Source organism: Triticum aestivum, chromosome 4B, assembly GCF_018294505.1.
Source record: "Triticum aestivum cultivar Chinese Spring chromosome 4B, IWGSC CS RefSeq v2.1, whole genome shotgun sequence".
In the NCBI taxonomy this organism is placed as follows: Eukaryota; Viridiplantae; Streptophyta; class Magnoliopsida; order Poales; family Poaceae; genus Triticum; species Triticum aestivum.
Genome location: NC_057804.1, coordinates 486,939,042 through 486,954,385, shown reverse-complemented (window position 1 = coordinate 486,954,385; position 15,344 = coordinate 486,939,042). Strand labels below are relative to the sequence as shown.

The window sequence follows — 15,344 nt, the reverse complement described above, 5'->3', positions numbered from 1 at the left end:
TGTCGCGGTCTTAGTGGGTCGCTCCGAAAAGTTAATCACATAAAGACCGTTCTCGACATGCCCAACAAAGGCTACTTTAAGAGTCTTGCTCCACAAGAGGGCCACGGTATCAATATCAAAGAATGTGGCAAAGCCCATGAGTGCAAGTTGACAAACGGAAAGTAGATTGTATGCAAGGGACTCAATAAGCATGACTTTCTCGATCGTGAGATCATGAGAAATGACAACCTTGCCAAGACCCAATACCTTAGAAGACGAGGCATCACCCCGCTCAACGTTGGTGGGCATAGATGGGATCTTGTGCACGTCCACCACCAAGTCCTTGCTTCCAGCCATATAATTTGTGGCTCCACTATCGAGCAACCATGATCCCCTATCGGAAGCAAACACCTACAAGAGATCAATGCTTGGTTTAGGTACCCATTTTGTAATGGGTCCTTTGATGTTAGTAACAAGGGTATTAGGAACCCAAATAGACCATTCAATGTACTCATAAGGAGAACCAACAAATTTAGCATAAACATGCCCATCACTAGCACGACACAACACATAAGAAGGGTTAAAGTCACCGGCTTTGTTGGAAGGGGTGGCATTGCCCTTTTTGACATCGCCACCCTTCACATTGTTATTCTTCTCCTTTGGAGCACCCTCTCCCTCCTTCACAAAAGTTTGCTTGAGAGGGGGAGGTCGTTTGGTCTTGTCGTTCTTCTTCTTGTTCTTGGACATATGTGCAAACCCAACTCCCTCCTTGGCCACAACTTCCTTTTGATTGCTCAAAAGGCCATTGAGGTTCTTCTCACCTTGTATTCACGTCACAAGGCCTCTCTCAAGTTGCTCTTTCAACTTGGCATTCTCCTCCACAAGATGCACATGCTCACAAGTCACAACATGGGTTAGTAGCATTTGCATTATCAATTAATACCATATGAGGAAAAGTGGCTTTCTCCTTGGTTAACTTCACTTGGAGTTTAACATGAGACTCCTTGAGGCTAGCATGAGCACCCTTCAAGACCTTGTGGGCCTTGTCAAGTATATCAAACTCCTCCTTGAGTATAGCATGGTCAACCCCAAGTTTAGCCTTCTCGGAATTTAGCACACGAGATACAACAAGAGCATGATCAAGATCTTTGTTTAATTTAGCATGGTCATCGTTGTGTGACTCCTCAAGAGCCAAATGATGAACACGTATTCCGCAAGTGCATTAGAGAGATCCGATATCTCATCAGCATAGTCACAACTATGACCTTCCATCTTAGAGATGGTTTCTTCATGAGCCTTGATCATGGCATTGGCTTCACCAAGTTGTTCCAAGAGAGCAACGAAGTGCTTCTTGGATTTTCCCTTGAGCTTACTCATAAAAGACTCAAATTCATTTACTTCCTCATTAGACCCCTCACTTTCATCAATGCAATCCGTCAAGGAGGGATTAGTAATGATGGTGGTTTTGATGTTGGGGGTTACCTTGTTGGTGGCTTTAGCCATGAGGCACTTGGCGGTGATGTTCTCGTTGGGTGAGTCGAAGAGGGACACCCGTGGAGCTGTGGCAATGGCAACGGAGGACATGGCCATGGCTTCACTATCTTCATCATCATCATCATCCTCATGGTAGTCTTCTTGAGCCACCAACCCTTCAGTTGGAGTCTTCTTGGTGAAGTTGTTCTTGTTGGGGAAGGACTTGGCTTTGTCTTTTCGGATGAGCTTGCCACCATTGTCTTCCCTCTTCTCGTAAGGGCACTCTGCAACAAAATGGCTCACATTGCCACAATTGTAGCATGTTCTCGCACGTTGCTTGCCCTTGAAGCCACTTGAGTTATTCTTGTTGAAGTTGGGCCTTGTGTTCTTCTTGCTCCAAAATTTCCTTGAAGCAAGAGCCATGTGCTCATGGTAATCATACTTAGTATCTTCGGGGTTGCTCTCCTCTTCTTCCTCTTCTTTCACACTAACTTTGGCCTTCAAGGCAAGGTTGGGCTTCTTTGCTCTTTGAGAATGCAACACCGCATTGTTGGTGGTCTTGTCCAAGATCCTCATTGCCACAAACTCATCCAACACTTCACTTGAGGACAAGGTGTGGAAGTCCGGCCTTTGACGGATGACGGAGGACATGGCCTTGTGGTAGGGCATCATTGCCTTGAGGAACTTGCGCTTGATCATTGTCATCTGTATCCTTGCTCCCATGATCTCGGAGTGAGACCGCGAAAGTGGTTAATCTCCGGTAGAGCTCACGAGGTTCTTCATCTTCATTCATTGCAAACTCATCGGCTTAATCTTGCACCACTTCATATTTGGAGCGTTGAATGCTTGCGCTTCCCTTGTAGACGGAAACAACATGGTGCCATGCTTCCTTGGCCACGGTGAAGGGTCAGAGGTGCGCAATGTCTTCGGGTGGAATTGCATCTTGGATGATGAAGAGAGCATTCTCATTGAATTGATTATCCACGGATCCTAGGAGTGAAGTTGCTTCGATCATGTGTATAGAAACCTTCCTCAATGATTCTCCAAAGGTTAGTATTAACATGATTTAAATGACGTTTAAAGCGATAAACCCAAGAGTCAAAATCATCATTCTTCACAATCTTGGGAGGAGAACTCGCATGATTTAAATGCGTGGAGGGAACCGGTCCTCCATAAGTGAGAGGTGGTTCAACATGAGAATAGATGCCATTACCACTTTTACCACTAGGCAAATGAACCTTTTCACTAGAAGCTTCCCCCTTATCGGAGTTGGCATCCGCCACCTTGTTAGTGGGAGTAACCACTTCCAAAGGTGTGGTGGATAATTTTAGACCATCAAGGAACTCTTTGAACATGCCTTTGACCTCGGCCGTCATGGAGGTTTTCAATGTGTCCAAAGCCACATGAATTCCTCACGGAGACCGGGGATGCCCCATCGACCGTAGACGAGGACGGAATCACACCGGGGTGCTCCTCCTCACCATATATGGTGTCAACCATACTCTTGGGATGGCAAAGTCCTTAATAAAGCGATGAACCTCTGATACCAATTGAAAGGATCGATATAGTTGACTAGAGGGGGGGGGGTGAATAGGCAACTAACAATTTTTAACTTTTCTTTACCAAATTAAACTTTGCATCAAAGTAGGTTGTCTAGATATGCAACTAGGTGAACAACCTATATGATGCAACAACAACAAGCACACAAGCAAGCTAGGAGTACAACACACAATAAGCTTGCACAAGTAAAGGTAATGGATAACCAAGAGCGGAACCGGTGGAGAGGAGGATGTGTTACCGAAGTTCCTTCCCTTTGAGAGGAAGTATGTCTCCGTTGGAGCGGTGTGGAGGCACAATGCTCCCCAAGAAGCCACTAGGGTCACTGTATTCTCCTCACGTCCTCACACAATGCAAGATGCCGTTATTCCACTATTGGTGCCCTTGAAGGCGGCGACCAAACCTTTACAAAGAAGGTTGGGGCTCTCTCCACAACCGAATTGGAGGCTCCCAACAAAACCACGGAGCTTCACCACAGTGGAATGTGGCTCCGAGGTGACCTCAACCATCTAGGATGCTCAAACACCCAAGAGTAACAAAATCCACACAAGAAAGTATGGGGGAATCAAATATCCTTTGGTGGAAGTGTAGATCTAGGTCTCCTCCTTCAATCCCTAGCAAATCATCAAGTTTGAGTGGCTAGAGAGAGAGAACAGGCAAGAAAGCTTGAAGGTGTCAATGGTGGTGAGAGAGAGGCAAGAGGTAAGTGTGGTAGGTAGAAGAACCACCCTTATATAGCAAACCCTAAAATCCAACTGTTACTACGAAAATAGCACCGCAGCGGTACAACCGCTCCTAGTCCCGGTACAACCGGGACTCATAGGTAACTTGCAGAAACCCTCTCAAGCGGTACAACCGGGCAGAAGGGCAGTAGTACCGGTTGTGGAGAACAACCAGAACAACCGCCCAGCCACCGCTCAACCACCGCCTTGAAATAGTAGGGAGTCACCCCTGTGGGCGGTGATCGAGTGGTACAGCACCGGTGCAACCGCTTGGCCCTGGACACTTGGGTGGCTAAGTCCCAAGTGGTAGAACCGCTTATGGCACTGGTAGTACCTGTTTGCGGGGCACAACTAGACCAACCGAGCCACCACCGCCCAAGTACCGCATCAAAACAGAACCTAGGCCGGTTGTTGAGCGGTACTTGGCCGGTACAACCGCCAGACAAACCCACAGTCAATGTTAAGCATGGTGGCGGTACAACCGCCTGGGAGCAGCGGTACAACCGCTTGGTCATGACTGGGCTGTTCGTCCCCAGGGTATCACCCCTGGGGTGGTGGTTGGGTAAGTGCCAGGAGCCAGCGATACAACCGCTCGAACGAGTGGTACAACCACTGGGAGAACACAGTAGGCACTTGAAAAGAAGGGGAGCTCTCACTCACACAAAACATGGAAGGCAACGGAGGGTGTGGCAGAAGTGTACGTGCAATGATTCCCTCAACTCCTTCCAATGTGGATTCCCTCTTCATAGTATGGGCTCCCTACGACCAAATAGATAAACACGTAGAAAAACACCGTCTTCGATCTTTTCCTTCCAGAGAGAATAGCAAACCGATGTAAGCCTAATCACCGAGAACCTGAAGCACTTAGAGCAAGATTAGACCAACAAAGGGTTGTCATCATCATCCAAAACACAAAGTAGGGAAATGCCCTTACAGAGTGTGGCAAAGGTCTTGTCGCGTCCGAAATGTCCCATAAGTCCACCACCGTGAGCCTCTTGCAAACGTAACAAACAAAGAGAATACTCGGGTATACAAAGTTTGTTAGCGCACATAAGATAGCCATTCTTGAGGTAATAGTTATCCTAACAAGTGTTATCAAGACATTTGGCATAAGGAAGCGCAAATGAAAGATCATGTGCATAAAGATCTTTAACATGCTAAAAGCCTATAACATTCAATTCAAGTTGAGTAACTAGCATGTGCTTGCGGGAAAGAGCATCCGCCACAACATTTTATTTACCCTTAATGTACTTGATCACATAAGGAAAAGACTCAATGAATTCACTATGTTTAGCATGCCGTTTATTCAGCTTGGTTTGACCTTTAAGATACTTAAGTGTTTCATGATCGGTATGTATGACAAATTCATGTGGGCGAAGATAATGCTCCCAAACATGCAATACTCGCACTAAAGCATAAAATTCTTTGTCATAGATGGGATAGTTAAGTTGAGCTCCGGAAAGTTTTTCACTAAAATATGCAATGGGTCGCTTTTCTTGCATCAAAACTCTACCAATACCATTACCACTAGCATCACAATGGACCTCAAAAAGTTTTGTTGAAATTAGGCAATGCAAGGATTGGAGCATGTGTAAGCAAAGATTTGAGCTCTTCAAAAGCGATAGATTGAGAGGGTCCCCAAACAAAGGGTGCGCTCTTCTTACCCAAGGCATGCATCGGTGAGGCAATAGTGCTAAAATCCTTAAAAAGTGACGATAGAAACCGGCTAAACCAACGAAACTACGCACTTGTTGCAAATTAGTGGGTTGTGGCCAAGTTTTAATTGCTTCAATTTTAGACTCATCGACATGAACACCCTTGGAAGATACAACAAAGCCCAAGAAAACGATCTTGTCGACACCAAAAATGCATTTTTCCATGTTAGCATAAAGTCTCTCGTTTCTAAGCACATGCAAGACGTCTCTAAGATGAGTGACATAATCTTCTAGAGATTCGCTAAACACAAGTATATCGTGAAAATAGACCACAACACATATGCCAATGTATTTTCGAAGAACATAATGCATGACTCTCATAAAAGTGCCAGCTAACAGCTTAGTGGACTCGGGCCTCGCCGCACTAGCAGCTCCACAGCGCCCTTATCTTGCTGATGTATCTCCCCTTTCCACTCCATCTCTGCGGACTCAGGCCGACTGGCCTCGTTGGGTCAGACCCGAGGGCTCTGCTTTGTCGCATCTCGCTCAACGGATTTTAACACATCATTAGCGGGCGGACCCTCCTCCCCGCACTTCATAACGCGGATCGCACCGCACGGACCATCCCGCGCGGACAATGGCAAACCTCCTCGCGCATGCCTTACTCCACGGACCTCCCGCATGAACTTGCTGCACATACCTCCCTACTCTGCAGACTCCATCCCAAACATGTAGACCTTCTCACCCAAATGAATCGGCTTCAACTTCATTGCATCGTCTGTTCACCAAGACGACCTTATCGCTCCGTGGACTCGGGCCTAATTACATAATCACCACATTGACTCCTACGATTGATTCAGACTTTGCCGCACCCAACTCGAGTGCTTCGGCCTCGCCATGTCCCGCTTGAGGGCTCCAACTCGCCGCTTACGACACCATGTCCTATCTATAGGATTATTTTGGCAATGAATATTCATTGGACAAACTTGTTTACATGTGTGAACTTCTTCACGCGCCTCGGTCGTCCCTTTGACCTTGACCACTAACTCTTTGACCCATTGATCGTTGAATTTTCAAAAAGTTGTCAATATATTTAATTTGATTTTTTTCACGAATACAAAATAAGTTCACAAATTTGGAAAAACATTCGTGAATTTTAAAAATCATGAATTTCAAAAAACTTCATCGGTTTGATATTTTTTTTGTGAAATTTGAAAAAAAAATCACGCATTAGAACAAGCCAATGTCTTTTTTAAATCACGAATTTAAAAAATTCACAAATTTCAAAAATGGTCACGGATTTGGAAAAGTTCATGAATTTGAAAAAATGTCCACCAAAAATCCATCAAACAAAAATAACGAATTTGACAAAAAATGTCATGAATGAAAAAAAGGGAAACACAAAAGAGAAATAAAATAAAATGGAAATAAAACTAAAAAGAAAACAAAAACAAAAGAAAAATAGTTTGAAAAGCATCTAGAAGCTTCCAAAGACATAATACAAGTGCGACACATGAAAATTGCAAGCGCAATAAGTTTTTTTTCTAGGCTAAACACGCTCCACTTTATTGATTAAGGGCCTGTTTGAGACTGCTCCACTTCATCAAAATCAGTTTTGCTCTACTAAATTCACTTTAGATCAGTTTCATCCAGAAGTTGTAGCACTACCAAAGAAAATGTTTGGCTTTCATCTAGCTCCAGCTACAAGAATGTGAAATTTGATGGAAATGATCTATTTGATTGGTTGAGGGGGAGAAACGAAGAGGTATCCACTTACTGGTGGCAGTGGTGGGTAATTTCCCCCTGAAGAGCTTCATAAAAATTTGGGAGTTGTATCCCAAATTCTAGTTTTTTTTTTGCGATGCGGTATATCGTTAAGCTAACCCGTTTGGCTTGTGTTTTCTGGAGCGGAGCTGGATTTTAAAGAGTAGAGCAGTCCCAAACAAGGTCTAATAACATGGTTCCTAGTAATACAATGAATATGAGGGGGATGACCATGCCACGTATGTCAACCTATAAAAAGGTTTAGACCGAATTTAGGGATACTATATGCCTCGACATTGGACTCCGTCCTTCAAAGATGAAAGAGCGGGACTAGAACTTAGTGGCAGTGATAGTGATCTCTCCGATTATACTTGTATGCTTGCCACAACTAGAAAGGTTTGGTTTTTTCGTGAAAAAATGTTCGCCGAAACCTATCAACATGGGATCAATCTCGATGTAAGGAATCCAACGATGAAAATGGTCTGAGATTTGGATGCACAGTTTAAATGATAAAACATTTTAAATAAATGAATCTATGAAAAAAAGAAAAATTCGTAGGTTGCCACGAGTAATGTACATGCAGTGTGACACTTGTTGCAACATGGAAAGGTGGTCGCCTATACAACGCCTTATGCGCCATTTGTCCAGCCGGTGCCCACGCCCATAGTCTGTTGGGCCCGCCCATCAAGCACGAGCAAATTGCTCGATCGCTCAACTCGCTCGATGGTTGTTGCTTCACTCGATCGTCATTTTGACCAAGACCACTCACCATTTGAACCATTGACTATTGACTTTTCAAAATATTAGAATATATATTATATATTTTAAGAAATTGTGAATACAAAATAATTTAACAAATTTGGAAAAAAATCATGAGTTTCAAAAAAAGTTATTGGTTCGGTAAATTAACAAAATTTGTAATTTTTTAATGAATTTGGAAAAAGTTTACACATTAGGAAAAAAATCCATGATTTAAAAAAATATATCATGAATTTGATTTTTATTTCACAAATTTTATAAAAAATCACCAATTTCAAAACAGTTCATCGATATCAATTTTTTTTGTGGATTTGAAAAAGTTACGAGTTTGAAAAAGCTCATCAATCTAAACAAACAAATTTGTAAAAAGATCGTGGATTTGAATTTTACAAGAACAAAAATACATGCAAAAAAAGAGAAAAATAAGAAAACCAGAAAGAAGGCAAAACACCAGAAGAAAACTAGTTTGAGAAGCATCTAGAAGCCTCCAAAATCGTAATACACGTGTGGCACCCGAAAACTACACTCATAATAAGTTTTTTTAGGCTAAACACGCTTCACTTCATATTGATTAACCATAGAGTTCATAGTCATACAATGAATATGTGGGGCTGACCCTTGTATGTTGACCTGCAGAAAGGTTTAGAGCGAATTTAGCAAGACTATAGGCCTTTATATTGGACTCCCGTCCTTCAAAGATGAAAGAGCAGGACTGGAACTCAAGGGCAATGATGATGATCTCTATGATTATACTTGCATGCTTGGCACCAAGAAACATATTTGATATCTTGTATAACTTCTTTGCAATCTGATGCAATCACAATATTACAGAGACACAAATCCTTCGCTAGAGCTAGTGCCTTACAGCAGGCTAAAGCTTCGAGAGTTGCTGGATCTAAAACATCACGACAGTTGATGGTCGAAGACCCCATATATAATCCATTAGAGTCCCTGCAAACCGCACCAAAAGAACCTGAATTTGAGCAATCTGGCAATTGCCTCATCAACATTCAACTTCGCAAAAGCCAAGGGGCGGAAGAGTCCAACCCCCACGTCCCTGCCACACAGCTGCCGGTTGCCCGTTCTGTTGTTTCGTATGAGATGGTTCAAATTCAGTTAAGTAACGTGTGATAAACTGGTGTGTTGCATGAGAACTTTGGAAATTTTGTTCATGAATGGCCTTCCAGCATACCAAATCGCCAAAGAGTGACCAGGACTGTCACAACATTTTATGTGGCAGTAGTTCCATCAACGCACGCGCAGTAAGTATGCAATGCAAAAAAAAAAAACATGCCGGCCCAATTCCTAGGAGGGTATGCGCCATTTGCAAAGATGCCTATAAGTGGCGCCTGAAGCGCCAAATATGAATTGCTCTTTTTAGCAGAAAATATGAATTGCCTTTGTTTTTAGAATCAAATATTTATTGGCTGGAGGAACGAGGCAAGATAGCAAGACCGCTAGGCCTACTCTTTGGAATCACTTACTAGTGGGCTGTGGGCCGGCCTTATTACAACTCTACTGCTGAGCCTACCAACATTTCCTCTTATGGTAATACCCTAGCATCTTTGTTTACCCCATCTACATAACACAAACCCAAAAGGAAAAGAAAACAAGGACGGACATGTGTACATTTCCTCTGTATACTCTCCCCTAGACGCTAGACTGAGCCACCGATCATATATGTCCACGGTCAAAACGCTTTACTCCTCTTCTCCTTCTTCTTCCTGTGCAATCCTATGGACCCTGATGGGCAGGCCCTTGGGGAAGTCGACGAACGGGTACACGAACGCCTGGTCGGGCTCGGCGAGCTCCCACCGGAAGTTGAGCACCAGGTGGTGCAGGAAGATGGCCATCTCGAGCTTGGCGAGCTCCGACCCGGCGCAGAGCCTCGTGCCGCCGCCGTAGGGCATGAAGTTACTGTTCTGCGCCACGCCGGACGCGTTGCCCTGCAACAAACAGCAAACACACAACGTCAACACCTCTGAACCTGACTGAATGCACATACGTTTCAGGTTTGTCTTCGTCATGGTGATCGAAGTGGTGGTGGTGCTATTGCCACGACCACATATTCCCCACGGGCATTAACTGGTAGAGTCGTGATTAATAGCGTCGTTTTGTACGTGACGGATAAGGATGGGATGTGCACGGAGATGGACGGGTCCCCGACTTGTTCCAATCGCCCACTGATTGGATTCTCTTCCGCTTGGACCATGCGCACACAGTAGAGTCCAAGCTGCTGGCTGCATAGCTAGCGTAAGTTTAAGCCTAGCTGCACTAGATGGTGGCGACCCGGTGAACCCCCATGCTACGGACAATGGGGGCTCCTTTGACCGAGCGAGCGAAAGACAGAGCGAGAGGGAGCAAACACGTCTCTTTTGATCGGTCGGACCACATCAAGAGCACACGTGCGCATGCGAGCTCAACATTCCCTTTCATGTCAGGCCCGTGCGTGCGTGTTGTTATCGTCGAGTGGAGCTGAAAAGTCGTGCATTCAGCTAGTCTATGCACTACTGTGCTCCAATTAGGAACACATTTATTAGCTCGTGCACATTCTTTGCCACTGAATTAAGTTTCACTGTGCAAACGTCATGAAGGCCTATGATTGGCTAGACAACAACGACGGCTAGACATATTTTTTCTTCTACTTTCAAACATGGATCGATTCATGGTTCTGGTTGATTTCGTGTGAATAAAATTGCAAGCATCGTTCAGGCACTGACCTTCCATCTCCAAGGGTTGAAGCTGCTGGGGTCCTCGTACAGCGACGAGTCGAGATGCACCGCCGCTAACACCGGCAGAATTTTCCATCCGCTCGGGATGTCATACCCTGTCAGTCGACGCACATGCAAACATTCATCAACTCTAGGAAGAAGAAGTTCAGTAGTAAGTACTGCCGAAGAAATGCATACAGGAAGAGAGAGTTAAGCCACCAACCATTGTAGTGCACATCTCGAATGACCTTCCGGTGCAGGAACCTGACCACGTTGCCTAGCCGCAAGGTCTCGTTTATAACCTGCAACAAAAGAGGCAGATAATGAGTCCAACATTTGTCACTTTTGTACTCCCAAACAAGAGAGTTCGGCAGTTGGAATGTAGGATCAGAAGATGCTATTTTGGTGTACAATGACACAATGTATAGTTCCATACAGTAGCACACCACCCACGATACTATACTACTACTGTACGAAGGGCATGTGCTCCCCAACTTTTCAGGGGATCGGATAACCTGCCTTGGCATCAAACTGTGTATGGACAGTGAAATTTCCCCATGGCAAAGAAGCCATTGTCCTGACCCCAGTTTGTTTAGCCCAAATCACTGATTTTTTACCAGACTAGATGGTGTATGTTTGACGTGTTCTGCTCGTGCCGTCTGGATACCAAGGCAGACGACAAAGATACCTTCTTGACGGACGCTGGCATATACATACACCCAGCAACACGTACTTCTCAGACCATTTTGGATCCTGGCAAAAGTGCAAAATCATCCATCCATTGGCCACGCACTGCATCAACAAACCTCCAAAACAAAAGCCATCCGCTGCTAGCTAGACAGAAGAGCAAGCGGACACTATACGGTCCAAACGAGTGGCTGGCCAACTTGCATCGACGACGGAGCCTCTCCCGCTCTTGCATGGCATTTTGGGAAGTTCCTATTGCGCTACGCACCTAGACGAGCCTTGTGCTACTAGGAGCTGGAAGTAGCCAACAAAAGGCCAGGTCACACGCATATATCTTGCACTGATATTACGAGGGGGGAAACGGACAAAATCAAGAGGGCCTTACGCATTGCGTGAAAACCATCTCTTTGTAGTCTTCCCAGCTCAGTTTGCACTCCCCTCTCAGCTTCTGTCTCCTAGCAATCTCAAGATGCTCCTCCTGCACGGCCACGGATTCACTGTCAATATTTCCATGATATTTCTGGTGCATTTCACCATCCATGTATGCACTGGATGTAGTTTTTTTTTAATTCTTCCGAAAGATGAGAAAGATAGCTATGTCCGGTTTAGCACAGATCAGTTTGAGTTGGTGTAATAGTAAACTGAATTTGTACGTACCCGCAGTTCTTCAACGGCTTTAGGGCAACCTTCGAGGAAGAAGATGGCGAGGGCGAGCGCCATTGACGATGTCTCATGCCCGGCAAACAGCAAGCTCAGCAAGAGGTCCAATATTTGTTCTTTCGAAAGATTGGACTGCTTCATCGCCCACCCGAGAAGATCATCTTCTTCCATGCTCGAGGCCTCCTTATTCATTTTCTCAAGCCTTTCCTCCATTTTCCTCTCTATTACTCCAAGTATGGTGGCTCGCGACTGCATGCAAATACATGGTAAATAATTATATGATGTTTTCTCATGACCGAACAAAATAAAATTATAGTGCAAAGTCATATGCAATAATTTTGTGTTTGGGCTTGTTGAGCTGTGCCCTCAGCATGAACCCTTTATTTGTGTGTGGTCCTGCTTTGTGCCCCTGTTGGGTGTAGACCTGTGTGTGAGTGTGTGAACCTTTGTACTGTTGGCTTGGGCAAGTGCTTTATATATAAAGCGGGGCGAAAGCCTTTTTCAGTAAGATGTTGCCTAACCGCCTACTGGCCTAAGATCGTGCCTTGTCATAGCTTTCTGTTTTGGAGCAATTCATATCTTTTTAACATAGTTGCCGTCAAATAAAATAGGATACTTCTCAAGCATACAAATTATTCTCCTTCTCCCTTTTTGGCGCTCTGACAATTAAAAAGTGATAATTAAACAAAAAAAAGGTCTTTCTCTTTTGGTTTCCTTTTTCTTTTCAATCTGTATTTTTTTTCACTTTTATGCTTAGGAGCGTTTGTAGGTTGGCGAATAGGTAATGAGAAGAACTTCCTAAGCACGACTATGCAATGGAAAATCGCTTTACACATTTCATAAATCAAGCATATATATGCCAACATTGATGACACCAACCATTTGCTTGACAAAATTTCCCTCTACATCAATCTAGGTATACACTATATATATAGGATTGATCTCAGCTAACAAGGGGTGCTTAATTAAAACAAAATTAAGAGGGTTGCTAATAGCGTGCCTGGCCACATAAATGTGGTTCCAGTGTGGTAAGAGTTGGTCAGCGGTTGAATCATGATAAATGATGATTCCCCCAACATATAATCATGCCAAATTATGGAGGTTGGTCACTGAACTTTTTCTAAGAGGTCAAAACTCCAAGTTGCAATTGTGTGAGCAGGGGCCGTGTGTAGGGGAGAGAAAGAGTGTGAGAGCATGCATGCATGCATGCTGCATCTGGGAGCAATCAATAAAGATCATTTGAGTGTGACCTCCACAAGCAGTAAAAAGCGGGCAACATTTTTATGCGCCCATGAGTGATGATCAGTACTACCTCCGAGGGCAAAGTAGGACGCCAGGAAAAAGAAACAAGAGTTGATCGATCTAATCAGAGGTAACACCGGCGCCATGTCCATGTGCATGAATGGTTTTCTAGCTATATGTTCACTACTACTAGTAGTACTATGCAGTAGTATCAACTATATGTGATTTTCTTGCCATGCATAATTAAGTAGATCGACTGGCTGATTAACCCTTTCCCCTAGCTAACAAGAAACAATCCCAACCATGCAGCAACTGGCTTGACCTAGATGGACACACACCTTTCAACCAACATTTGTAAAAGGAAACCTAGTATTCACTATTCTCTCAAGAGGTTCTTTTATTTATACCTAGTAGAATGAAAAAAAGTGTTTCTTTCTTTTAGGTGCCCATATATGTAGTGATGAGAAACTGATTTTGTGCAAACACTGGTGCAAGTTCATTCTATATATAGATAGAAGGGTGGCAATGGAAGTGGCTTTAGCAGAAAGAAAATAAGCATCGATGGATCCAGTGGTGTCTGATTGGACCTGATGCAGAAAGAAAATAAGGAGTACTGACTCACCTTGAGGGCCTTCCAGTAGGCCGTGCCGGGGAAGTTGAGGGGCGCGGACACCACCCCCTTCATGAACGTGATGTACTCGAGCCTCAGCCGCTCCGTCTCCTCCTCGCCGGGGTCCATGCTCATGATGTTCTTCGCCATCAGGTTAAACGTGAACTGCACGCACCAACGAACGCATCCGTCCATCGTTAATTAGCAGCTGAGCTGGGGTACGACGTTGTCAATTCCACATCCATCGATCTCGCTTGCTTTGCATGGACCACGCCGCCACCATCACCCCACTGCCGCGGGTGCGCGGCATGTAGGTGTGTGCTATGCAGGCGCTGTGCATGGCGCGCGGTTAATCGGAGAGTTGGTGGTTTACCTTCTTGGCTTCGTGCTGCGCGGAGAAGACGGAGGAGGAGGAGTAAGGCAGCCAGTCGCGGAGGACGAGGAGGGTGTGGCGCTCCACCTCCGGGAGGAGCACGGCGCGGAGGCGGACGGAGCTGAGGAAGTTGAGGGAGATGAAGCGCATCTCGCGGTGGGGGTCGCCGACGAGCACCAGCATCGACCATTTGCCAAGGATGCCGCCGATGCTCCGCGGGTAGCTACACTCGAACAGCCGCCCCTCGTTCTGCAGGATGTACCGGTTCAGCCCCGCGTCCGCCGACACCACCGTCCGGTCCCCGAACAGGCTCGACCGGTATATCTTCCCGTACCTGCATCCATACCATACGATCCCATAATTCGACGTCAGCCCGAATGCTCGATCGATCTTCCACGCGTGCTCGCATGCCTGTACTGATGTATATGTATGTGTGTGTATGTACCGACCGTGCGATGTGCTGGTCCATGAACTGGCCGATGGAGGTGGCCGGGTGGGCGCGGAGGTACCCGAAGGTCTCGCCGATGAAGGGCCAGCCGACGGCGCCGGGCGGCAGGTTCGGCCGCCTCTTCTTCGTCCGGCCGCTCCACCAGTGGAGGCCATGGCATTTAGCCACGGCGCTGGTGTAGAAGGTGAGCAGGGCCAGGAGGATGAAGGGGAGGAAGAAAAGGAGCTCGCTGGTTATGGAGGCCATGATGGCGGCCATGAGCGAGAGCCCGCGGTCTCTTGGAATTTAATTCCCTTCTCGATCACTCGCTCGCTGCGTTGGCGTGTGTGTGAGAGAGATGATGGGTTGGAGAGAGAGAGAGAGAGAGAGAGAGAAAATAAAACTGGGGCTGGATTAAAGAGTGGCTTTAAGCTCTAAAGATTTCTCTCTCTGCAAGCTTTGTGCAAAGAAAATCTTGCTAGGAAGGTGCCCACTTCGACCTCCCCTCTCTCTGTTGTGGTGCTCTTATATAAGTTTTTGAGGTGTGTGACAGGGAGGGAGGAGGTGGTTGTGGGGATTCTTTAGCCAGATTTTAATTTTTGGTGCGGCGCAGGGCGTGGGGACACTGCCACCTCTTTTCTTTTCCTCTGGACTATATTTCTCTAGTACTCTCTGTAAACTAATATAAGAGCTTTTAGATCACTATTTTAGTGATCTAAAAGCTC

General features: G+C 45.4%; 1 protein-coding gene across 1 annotated transcript; it reads right to left on the bottom strand.

Moving 5' to 3' along the window:
- Positions 1–9,355: 9,355 nt before the first annotated feature.
- LOC123092868 (cytochrome P450 90B2) lies at positions 9,356–15,131 on the bottom strand. Its single transcript, XM_044514723.1, has 8 exons — positions 14,642–15,131; positions 14,193–14,526; positions 13,832–13,984; positions 11,965–12,216; positions 11,693–11,785; positions 10,844–10,922; positions 10,630–10,736; positions 9,356–9,855 (listed from the first exon to the last, which is right to left on the bottom strand). The coding sequence occupies exons 1-8, from the start codon at positions 14,896–14,898 to the stop codon at positions 9,610–9,612; spliced, it is 1,521 nt and encodes a 506-aa protein (XP_044370658.1). The 5' UTR covers positions 14,899–15,131; the 3' UTR covers positions 9,356–9,609.
- Positions 15,132–15,344: the final 213 nt, after the last annotated feature.

What these genes read in the sequence shown, in the direction of transcription:
- LOC123092868 (XM_044514723.1), bottom strand. Translation starts at nt 14,898, where the DNA reads ATGGCCGCCATCATGGCCTCCATAACCAGCGAGCTCCTTTTCTTCCTC. An exon ending in CGCAGCACGAAGCCAAGAAG is followed by an intron (nt 13,985 to 14,192) that starts GTAAACCACCAA and finishes TGGTGCGTGCAG; the next exon opens with TTCACGTTTAACCTGATGGC. An exon ending in AGATGGTTTTCACGCAATGC is followed by an intron (nt 10,923 to 11,692) that starts GTAAGGCCCTCT and finishes CTTTTGTTGCAG; the next exon opens with GTTATAAACGAGACCTTGCG.